This window comes from Patiria miniata, unplaced genomic scaffold (assembly GCF_015706575.1).
Source record: "Patiria miniata isolate m_02_andy unplaced genomic scaffold, ASM1570657v1 HiC_scaffold_2, whole genome shotgun sequence".
NCBI lineage: Eukaryota > Metazoa > Echinodermata > Asteroidea > Valvatida > Asterinidae > Patiria > Patiria miniata.
The window spans coordinates 13,764,651-13,776,845 of NW_024037058.1; the positions used below are offsets into that span (position 1 = coordinate 13,764,651).

At 39.8% G+C, this 12,195-nt stretch overlaps 1 protein-coding gene across 1 annotated transcript in view; it reads left to right on the forward strand.

Moving 5' to 3' along the window:
• LOC119726383 overlaps positions 1 to 12,195 on the forward strand; it is a 97,934-nt gene that overhangs the window by 37,979 nt on the left and 47,760 nt on the right. Inside the window, exon 3 of the mRNA XM_038198037.1 lies at positions 7,616 to 7,768. Coding sequence (XP_038053965.1) covers positions 7,616 to 7,768 — 153 coding nt within the window. The remainder of the gene's footprint in view (positions 1 to 7,615; positions 7,769 to 12,195) is intronic.

Here is a 12,195-nt window from a genome sequence, read left to right on the forward strand (position 1 = left end):
TAAATTGTGTGCACATAAAAACATTGGAAAGTCAACACCATATCATTCATATCAGATTTCATCTGACACTGACCATTTTATTTTTGCTGTAAATATTATGGATTGTGGATTGCCCACAATATGCCTACGAAACAGAGGCCAACGTTCAGTTAATCATCATTAGATACATTTTGTAACCACTATGGAACGTATGTTTTCTCCATCTTTTCCATACGCACATAAACTGTGTTGCAACAGCCACAATTTGCAACAACGAAACTGTGAGTTATTTTGTCCTAAACACGTCATGGTCAATTGATCCTGTTAACGTTAACGATCCATAAACCTGAAAATGGCAGGTATATACAATAACATATGCATGGCTATTGTGCTCCGTTATGTTATGATCTTACAGAGTTATTATGCACAGTGACGAAGCGAAAAGTTAATAATAGGGTAATTGCATTTTGAAGGACTTTCCACGGGCATCGTCATTTATTAATTTAATACTTTTTGTCAAAAGGATTACAAAAGAGGCGTGCATATTTCCATCCATATGGTCTATGTGATGGGTATCGATGTATTCGTGGATATCTGAATCCATGAATAAATTTACCACAGACTGATGTGAATGTACGTGGATGTAGGTTTCGTCACGTATAGGATATTACAAAACTGGAGCAATTGCTCCATCAATGTTCGCATGTGAACCACACTCAAACCGATTAGGGTATAGGAAAACAGTATATTGCCCTGAAATACAAGAAAGCAATATGTGTAGCTATACAATCTCTTCTTTTTCTTCGAATATGAATTTCGTTTATCTCACTGGGGCCCGATTCGGTACGCTTTAAAAATATTGAGCAACTGATTCGTTGGGTAAAATATCGATCACGCAATATGCAGGCCTATAGGTATTTTTGCGTGATAATAATTGAACATGTTTAACTATTCGCCCATCGTTGGCCATTTATTTGCCCAATTATGTTTACAGCGTACGTGAGGCTACCAAACTGCAGAAAATACTGCTTATAAATGTGTATTGCTTGAGTCCCATGCAATACATACATAAATTTGCTATAAAAGTGTGGGTTTTTTTGTACGAGGCAAAATTGCTATGCTTAGAGCCTCCATGAAATCGGCCTCTAATGTTTGTCAATGATGATTTCGCTATTTATTATAATTCGCTGGATACGCTGAATTATATATAATGCATGCCTTCTGCACGCATGAAATAGCTTAATAGACCACGCTATCAATTCTATCACAGAGTCCCCTTCAGTGGCTAGCACTATAAGATCCTACTTTGTCTGTATGTCTGTCTGTCTGTCTGTCTGATGTCTGTCTGACGTCTGTGTCACATGTTTTTGTAAAATACCTTTAATAGTGTGCGCTAGCACATAATGCAATGGTTAATGGAGAGGCTTGGTTAATGTAAGAAAGGCCCTTAAATACTGTCAAAATATGCCCCGATTTCACTGTCCTCTGAAGTCACGGTTGGCATTTGAAAAAAAAAATATTTATTTTGTTTTGTTTTGCTTTTTGGCATATTTGTTTCTTTCAGACGTTGAATACTTAAATATGACAACATTATCTCTTTGAAAACACCCCAAAACGTATCGCTATTACGCAAAACATAACGTTCGTAATGAAAATTGTGGCAAAATTGCTTCACCAAGGTTGACCACGCCCATGCTCTTGACCACGCCCATGCTCTTGAAAAAAAAAATTTATTTTGTTTTGTTTTGCTTTTTGGCATATTTGTTTCTTTCAGACGTTGAATACTTAAATATGACAACATTATCTCTTTGAAAACACCCCAAAACGTATCGCTATTACGCAAAACATAACGTTCGTAATGAAAATTGTGGCAAAATTGCTTCACCAAGGTTGACCACGCCCATGCTCTTGGGGTCAACATGCAAATTGGGGTCAAAGTAAACATTAGTATATGACGCCACCCAGCTATAGTTCCAATAATCCGTCAGGGGGCAGTCGCTTTGTACAATAGCTTGCACAATGGCTGTTCTCCATTGAAGGGGGCCCTGTGCGTGACAGTGATCACGTGCCTGTATTCATCATTATTTAAATCAACGTGAGCAACGCTATCGTTCCGTCCACCATGTCCCAGTCACCCTCCCACTTTTGTCAGCATACACTCTTGAAAAAAAATAGACGTGTCCCTGCTTCTTTCCAGGTAAGTCGCCCGGGTGTTAATGCTTTATTCAGACTCCCCGAGGGGGCGGCAGAATATAAATTGAAAACAGCAAAGTGACACATCGGTACGAGGGGTGATCTGATGCAAGAGCACACCGATGCAAATCGCACTGGGACCCACTGTCTGTGAAAGCATCTCCCGGCAAAAGATGTGGATGAGATTTCACGCCAGGTCTTGAGCCTTTACACAAGGCCATTTTGTATTTTCGAGATGTTTTAGCATTACATGTATATCCTCTCTCCGATCCGCAGGCACCAGGGGCTGTATTTTGTGCAACAACGATTGGAAATATAGTGGCGTTTCCCTGCCACAGTACTGACAGGCTTTTAAAGATGTGAATGTCTCGGACTGTGCCGAGCAGAGTAAATATACGTATTGGATAATTATTCTTGCACGCGACCTAAGTGTTGCAAGACGCCGAGTATGTCCATTTTGAATCAATAATCAAGGCTAGAAGTAATTGAGAAATCGATACACAAACTTCACTCTATGTGAGTGATTTTGTGGGTAATTCGTTTAGTCTAAAAATAGAGAATTGCAATTTTGAAAAAAAATGCAACATTGACGTAAAACCTAGGTTAACTCGAAATGTCTCTCTGCGTTCAATGCTTTACATTGCAATTGTTTCTGTAGTATCATGGGCGCAATGATTATGTTTTGTTTTTTAATAATTGCTCACAAAGTCAACATTTGCTCAACGTTTATTAACTGTTTTTCTATCAGGCATCCATGTGGCAATAATATACATTGTCAATCGATTGCAAAGCATTCTGGGTATCCAATATGGCTGCCATCGTCGAGAGAAGCCTTTGAATTGCAGCGTTTCCACATAACTTTCTTTACAGTTTTGTAGTTTTTGCATAGAAAACTCAACAATAGAGTTACATATAATCTTACAATAATGTCGCCTCACCTCGGCAGTAGGTTGGAAAAAAAATCTATTTTTAACGACAAAATAGTTATCCGCTAAAAAAGGAAAACAAAATACCAATAAGGCTACGACTCCCCAAGTGAAGGACAAAATAAACTTTTGAGTACGATCCGTACATATCCACCTGGTACCTTGTACTGGCGATGGATCGATAGTAACCTCATACACCAACAGCTGAAATGTATGAACTTCCTAGCGACTATATTTGTAAGGGTTCCCCCACACACTCCTATTTTCAAAATCATCATTTGCGAGGAACGCGTACCGTCTTCTGACCTTTAAGAAATGCATGTCCCTCCCTTTGCGTCCGAATTTCGTGAAGAGCATGAAGCGAGGAGGTAGAGAAAAATCAATTTCTTCTTCTTTTTTTACCCCTTGGAGCATTTTGCTGTTTTTGATTCGCGTAAACATCTTCGAAGCCCAAAGCCGAAGGGACACAGTTGTGAAATATTCGTGGTTAAAAATTCGACATAAAAAGTACTAGCCGGTCAGATATCGAAATTGTTTCCATCATTAATACAAGAAAACAACGTCAGAATAGCGTAGGAAATTTAAGCACACATTATTACATTATTCAGTGTACTGCCCGAACTGCATCTATCGAGGACACGCAGTAATTTGCAGTCATCGTTCGTGGGCTCTTAAAATTGAGATGACAAACATCGTACGCAGAAAGCTAATTAAAAAACACTGACTCATGCGTTCCGACTGACGCACCTGACTAACAAGATCAAAATAAACGAAAATCCTCAGACGCTATTGACTCGTCACGTTGTGATCAACAAACAGATAAACACAACAGTATTCATAACTGTAGCGGTATACATCCCAACCCACATTGGATTACTGTTTCAAAAACTCTTCCTCTCTCATAATTTGTGAAACCTTTTTGCACACGCATCAGGTTTTGAGGAACAGTGGACACAATTGAAACAGGGTGGCGTTTTTTGTTGTTGTTGGTTCGAGGAAAACTATTTTGTATTTACCTTTACCCAAAACCAAATCGCCCTTCTAATCCGTGTGCCGTATCTCAAGAAGGCCAATGCCTCTCATACTCTTGAAGCAGATCAGATGTCTCCCCCCCCCGTCTTTTTACCGGGTGCTGCTAACATATAAGCTGACCAATTAATATCCCATGGTGGCATTTTAGTTAAGGTTAAAATCCTGTTCCTAGCACAGCCCTTCATCGGGAGTTAACAGGGTGGAAGTTGTATCGGCCACGCTTGGCTTGAGCCGTTGATTGCCTGTCACTTCTGCAAGGTTCCAAACACATCAACGGAGATGAAACGTTCGCTGTATTAAAAGCAAATTGTGTACAACTAGTAATATCTTACATGCGGGTTGTTTCTTGTGTACTTTTCGAATGAAGTCCAGCTAACGGTAGAGGGCTAGCCTATAGTAAAGCTGGTCCTGAGTACACAGAATTGTATTCGTTTTGTTCAGAATGGCTAATCACTAATAGTCTTTCCATGGGGGTCTACCCGATGTTCCCCAATACCTATGTTCCCCAAAATCCTCAGGGTTTATAGGGTTAGATGGTTATAGGTTAGGGTTGGGAACATAGGTATTGGGGAACGTAGGTATTGGGGAACATACGTATGCACCCTTTTCATGCACCTTGTGTATATGCACATAGTGGGCCCGATTATGGGCCTGATTTTGTCCAATACATGGTAATCCAATACAATAGAACTGCCCGGCCCTCTTCACAAGCCAAGTCACACTGACAGTCATTGAGTTAATTAGTCAAGTACAAGGAAAACACAAACTGGCCCTCTGGGCCCAACAACTGGGACTATATTTTGTCCAAATTGTATATTCTCCATGTAGTTGCACAAGGATTTCGCAATTTGTATGCGGATTTATGCGCATTTTGCAATGGTTCAAGTGACTTAAATTAACTCGTAATTAATCTGATTAAGTCAGAAGCAGTTCGTTATTATTGGGATATTATGCATTTTTGATGAAATCTCAATTCGTGAATAAGTAAAAAAAAAAAAAATTGTATTATTTTCTTCATCATTTGGGAGGTCGGGTTCTTATCTTCGCAACTGTACGTAAGATAATTTTTTTTTAAATCCCTTTAGATCAGCAGCATGCATTTTTAAAAGGAATAAAATAAGGAACAAAGCTTTACGGAGGAGACCATGTTGCCATGCGTCTATCCTTTGGTTAAATTATAGTGTAGGCCTGTGGGCTATCCACGGGATCAGTTTGTACGTGTCCGTCAATGTTCATCTCGCTCGCTTAATTTACGTGGTGCCTCACGTAAGGGAAATGTGATGGAAAACCGGAAGGGCTGCACTCAAATTGCTCGTTGCTGATTGTGATGTTTCTATATATTCATTCACAGTACGTCATCAAAGCGTATTGTATAATGGTGGTTGATTGATTCCCAAATTTTCTGCGGAGAAAAGCAGCCCTCTCTGAAAAATGTAAAGAAGAACGAAACAAGACAGAAACACGAGTCCACCGTAGCATGAACACGACTTGTAAATGAATAATTTGTAATTTACTTTATGAAGACTTCATACCCCTGAATGTTGTGTCTGTATAAAGTGACGTACGTTTTTATGTCGTGTTGATATGTTTGTCGCTCCAGACAAAATCCATCATTCCAACATTCACCAGCATTTGACGAGGTTGCAGACACAGCCTGTATTTCTGTATCTCAATCGACAGCTTAGACAGGCTGTGTATATAAATAGGTATATGCCTTATGGATAAGGCTAATGATTTAAAGAAGACACTTTCGCAGGCATGCTTGTAAGACGTAACGGAAACATAATAACTCATATTCTTTGCTTTCGAAATACAAATCACATGCATGTATACGCCGTTAATACTCGGCAAGTAATTACTTTTTTGTACTATACGAGGGCTGATGATGTATACGCACGGTCGCTGCACTTTTTGGCGCCGTACAATGATTACGTGAGGCCGTAAAAAGTCCGAGTCCCGTCTTTTAAAAACACTTCAGAGTGCAAGTATCGCCGTGTCGCCGTCGGGAGGAAACCCCTCCCGCCCCGTGGCTACACCCTCCTCTCTCTCCCTCTTGAGGTTGAATGCCTTGAGTTTGCACAAACAACGAAGAAAGGAGATGCCTGCAATCTTCAACAAAAATGCCTGTGGAAATTTAGAATGTATACATAATCGATAAAAGACGTAATTCCAGCGAAGGATCGGAATTTTACCATAAATTAAAGCAGGGTTACCGTAAGGTTTTGCAGGTTTATCCGGCGTCAAGACCGTTGATAACTCCAAAATGCCATCGCCAGCAGCACAATCTACTAGAAAAAAAATAGCGCACAAGAAGACTGACTTGGTTTTTTTTCCTTCATGATCAAGATGGACACAATTACCTTTCTGACGCAAACGCGTTGAAAACAATGCTTGGCTTAAATAATTTGATACATTAGAATTCGGTCGCATCTGGTTTGACGGAAACCTAGTTCGAAACTAATACGGGCAGACAGCATGGCTCGCGTTTAGACTAAGGAATAGCCACTGAAACAATTAAAGGCACTTGTTATGGGTAAATGATCCAATAATCAACATGTAGTTGGCCTCCCGACGTTAAATTGCTTTACGATCACCAACATCTTGTGGAATTATGACAATAAAACATACAAAAACACTGTGTAATTTTTGTTATTTCCCGATATTATTATATACAAACTTGAAAACGTTTTCTCCAAGTCGGTTATAATTTTATCAGAAATAGTCAGCATGATTTGGTCTGGGAACCAGGCAACGCGCATTGCAGACACAGCGATAAATGCGTGCGTGGAGCAAATAACCGGTTACCGTACGCAACACAATAACCGACTTGGCACCAAGTCTACTTGAGTACTGGTTTGGTAAAGGCCCATATATTTGCTTTAAAAAAAAATGGCCGACCGAAAAACCCATCACCTGGCCGTGCTTGTAAAGGTTCAAAGCATTTTGTTGTCGTATAGATCGTTTGCATTACAGCCATCTTTGAGGTGTGTACTTTTGTTCAGTAGGGATACGCGTGAGTTGACCTTTTGTGCATCAATCATTGTTAATGAATTAACAGTGCAAAAGATGGCAGCCGAATGCAATCGATCTATACAATGCATGTTGAGGAAAACAAGTCAGCATCCTTAAACCATTATAATTACCACTGTGCACCTTTTGCTTAACTTTCTCCCACTTTACTAATCCTCTTGAGTGCCACTGCCGCAGACAGGTAATGATGTGTGTGTTTTTTTTACACAGAAAGAGCAACTGCTCTTGATTACGCCAGACAAGTGTAGTTGTGTGTCTGTCGTAACATTTATTTATAGTTATCATTACCTTTTTGAGAAATGTGATTAAACATTGTAATTGATAATCCATGGGCTAAAGAAGATGTTATGGGCGGCTTTGGACAGTGGTATGGGAAGCACCTGATATTTTAAAGGCGAGTTAAGCAAAGAAGAGACCATACCAAAAAAAAGCCAGTACACTTGTTTTGCCCGCAGACAGAGACGTGGCTGTGCAACATGTGCCAGCGGCGGCGGCGATTCCTGGCCACCTCGGGCCTGTGGCATGTGGGCCGCCGCAACAAGCGATTCTCGGGCTCCAAGCTGCAGCGCCGCAGTAGTTTGGACGAGACAGAAAGCGCGCTCAAACGAGTAAGTCACCGAGACCGAGAGCTTTTGCCGCGTCCGCAGTGGGGGATTTCATCAGCCGAACGAGTGCCGCTTGAATTGTCAATTTCCCAGCGTTTTGCCGTGGCTGTCGGCGATGGAGAGAATAAAAACATGCGTCGGCCTACAGGCCATATTTTTTTAAGCCAGTGGGGGCACTGTAATGGCGGAGTTTTCGGGTTGCAAACAGACGTCAATTCAAGGTTAATGCCGTAAGTTTATACAGGGTGATTAAAAAAACAAGGAAACCCAAATAGCGCCCCCTCTATTGTAAAGAAGTTCTGCATGGAGCGCTTTCAGATCTAGGATGTGAAAACAATAAGTTTTCTTTTAGTACAGGAATCATTCAAATCACTCATATACTTTTTGAGTTATAGAATTATGAACACAAACACAGTGTTAAAATTTAAAATCCATTGATCACATTTAAGTTAAGTGATATTTCAGTAAAATGTAACCATGTATATCATGAAAATGATATCAGAATAATCCCATAAGTCTCCGGGGTAGCCAAGTAGAAGGCAGGTCAAGAATATAAACTCCTGACATCATAGAGCATGTTGTTTTAACATTGGAAAAAGAAGGTGTTTAAATAAAGGTTATGATAAGTGCCAGTTATTATGGTTATGAGAATGAAGTAAATTATTTTCGTTTTGATGACATATCACTTAATACCGATTGAGATCCGTTGACAAATTATATAAATGTGTTTGTGTTTAAAAGGCCATAACTTGAAATTTGGCTTTTTCCATCCTAGATCTTGAACGCGCTAGACGCAGAACTGCTGTAAACACAAAAAAATGGGGGGCGCCATTTTGGTTTCCTTTTTTTTTTTACTCGCCCTGTGTATTGTTGCAACTTTGCAACTCAAATGGTACCTTTTGGAAAGCTTTAATTTCGAGATTAGAGTTACTACACATGTCTTCAATAAACGTGACGTTTTGACTGTTTGCTCCCAGTGAACGGCGTCTATACCGCGCCCCCATTTGCCCAGAAATACAGCCTATTAATCGTAATGAGATTTAGACACAACTTCATTTCCTTATCCACTGGCTAACGCTGATGACAAACAGAATGGTGTTTTGCGATGGCAATCCATCATGGCCGCCGATCCAACTTCCCGTTCGATGAAAACCCTCACAGGGCATGAAAGCGGCGGTCATCGGAACTATATCCGTTTTCCAATTAATGCATGGCATTGATGTAGTGCTGTTCTTGCCAATGCTTTGCTTGCACGTTCCGCTCGAGATGCTTATGATAATATAAAGAGCTTGATGTACATATACATGCTTTGGTGGGGCCGGAACTCGCGAACATTAATGAACCGCCGATACATGCGCGGTTTATGTGGTAGTTTCATGTGCTTGAGTCTGCTAGAGCAAACAGTGCTTGGTGTGTAGAGTTTCATTCGAGAGCTTTTTTTAATGAATATCAACTCGGCGATAACTATTATTTTTTCTTATTTATTTCACATCATTACCTGTCTGTGGTTTTGCACTCTTGATCACCAACCATTATGTATGCACATTTTTTCTTAGACTTTGCTCTTTTGTTTAGTTTATAGTCTCTGAATCGGTATGTCTTCGTAGCCGTGGCAATCTTTCTACGGAAGATGAATGAGTTGACTTAAAAGACAAAGTTCATGTTTTCTCCCAACGTATAATAAGTCGGAGACGAATTTCCGCTGTTGTAAATTTGAAAGCTTGCCGACAGGATTAAAACAAGACATACTGATTCCTGGGAATGCATAGTGTTGCATATTGTTTTCAGCATGGCTTTCGTTAACATATTTATCCCTTATAATATCTAATGATCTTTATTTTAAAGACGGTTGTTTGCTCACCACATCTGGACAAGTATTGACTTTCCCCCAATTTGCATTTCGTGTTCATTGTTTTGTCTAACTGCATTTGTAAATATGGTCACAAAGACCTTGGCGCCCGAAGACAATTTAGTCTTGATGTGTATCTACGATGTTTGCTTACACATAGAGATACAAGCATTGCAGTGCTCGGCAAAGTACTTTCACTAATTACTCGTGGCCGCCAATTTTATCTTATTGTTTTCACTGACGACCGCAGTGCTGACATCGTGACATATTCTTACTAATGGAAGTGTCTTCCACAGAATCGTCGTGTCTAATGGACGCCAACATTCAGAAACGATGATATGATATGGGCTCTGGTTAATTGCAACAAGGACTGGTATCCTAGCAACCAGGCTACGGATGGAGAAATCTGCGCTGCGTATAGTTAAAATCCGTTTGATAAACGTAACTAACTATCACAATCTCTAGGGATTAAAAATTGGAAACAATATGATTAAATTCTGAACGCATGTATATTGAGCAGTGCAAAGCTGAATTATACGCAGTGCTCATACGGGTTTGAAGATTTTACTCGAATCAAGACGTCCTCCGTCAAGCCGTCAGCACATTATGTTAGATTGACTTATACTCTATTTGTATCTCCTTACCCCCAGTCATTCAACTTGATCACAAATCTTGATAAAATTTCATTAATTTCCCTACATCCTTGTAAACGCCTTATTATAGTCAACCCACCATGTTCAGCCATCCGTTGCCCTAACCACCTGTTTTATGGTTCTTTTTGAATGGTGGAATTGACGCCCAGGAAATAAAAGTGTGGAAATAATAAGCCAAAGTGAATCTATAACTACATTGGCCCTATCTATTTGGATTTGACAATTTGTACTTGGGGATCATTAACCATAGAGGCATTAATCAACACAGATGTGTGGTGAGAACTTGCATTGTCCGTGTAAATCAAAGGGGAAGGTGCATACATGCATTTGATACTGTTGCGTTTGAGCTTAACATTGTCTCTAAACACAGTAGGGCCTACAGGGTGAGTCAAAAAGAAAATTTTAAAATATTTGGCTTGCTCCATTTCATAAAAACAAATTGGATCTTATAAAAGTACATCTTATGGACTTGTAACTGTGAAAATTTCACGTAACTTGCATACTCTATTCCCGAGTTATGTCTATTTCAGTAAAAGGATCACAAAACACGGCTGTCCACCACCGATCAATGACCTTTCTACGAACTTTCTACTCATTGACTACAATGAAACATGGACTCTTCCCACCTCTATGAATGAACAAAAATTTGTAAAGGAAAAACATACAAAAATCGCCTTGTTCGTCATATCCAAAACACGAACTGTGACAGTAAAATAATGTTTCAGTCTTGATTTCAATTATTAACATCTCATTTGTGTTAGAAGCGTGTATGTAATATGTAATTCTCGCTCGGCTCATTAGATTCCTATGGCATTCCATGGACAGCTATAAAATGGCTTCTCTTATTAAAACATGCATAACTTCTGATGGCATGGATCAATATCAGTATTTTGTTCAGATGAGTGGAAGAACATGCTCTTTTGACATACATGTACTTCATTGGTGCATCAAATATAATTGCTTTTTAAGAAAAGAAAAATGTTTAATTTGGGTTACTTTCTTTTTGGTATCTTGTATTCTTTAAACAAACATGCGTTTTTTTGCGTCCACATCACACAAGCCGTACAGATTTGTGCACACGTCCATGCAGTTGTCGTATACTCGTAATTCCAGTTTGGCTTATTCACCCGGTTATTTTTTAATACACAGTTAAACCGACCTGGGCATACGCGCTTAATAGGCAGTCCCATTGGGGCGGAAGGACCTACTTATAGCTAGGAGTAATTAGTTATAGTGCCAATCGCGAAATGAATAGACTTCATTAGCCAAATGGGACCAGTTCGTGGCTGTAGCTCTCGTTTTTCAGAGGTGAAAGCCAACGGGGGATGACATTTATTAAGGAATGCAATTAGGTCTGCGGGTAAAATGTCTTTCAATTCGCAAAGGAACCCTACGTAGAAATGAACATTAAGCATGAGCGAGGTAGGCTGCGCCATAGGATTATGTAGAGTACGGGGCTTTTTCAAAGTCATACAATTTTTTCCTCTGCTGGACTGGGGAAACGTTGCCTATTGAATCTGGAGCTATTTTGATAAGAGGTCATTAGGCTAAAGCCAGTCAAACGGATTATAGAGATTTTTAACTAAAGAAACTCTACACTGATTGAGGGTACAGAGCTGTCAACTGAGTGTACCGTGAACACCGAGCTCCGTTGTTGAATCGTAATTATTATGTAGGGAATTCAAAAACATTTGAATTTTGTAAATAAAAGATGTTGAGCTTTCAAGTGAAATTGCTTTTAAGATCTCAAAGTATGTGCAAGCTTACTTTTTTAAACACATTTCGTTGCCAGAGACCGAACCCTGCTGTGTTTCGCCGCGTCTGGTACACCTTGGAAGATCTCATTTTCGACACCATTTCCAGTCCTCTAATAAGAATAGCAGCAAGTCGGACGGACCTTCACGCTTGGTTATTATATGATAACGATA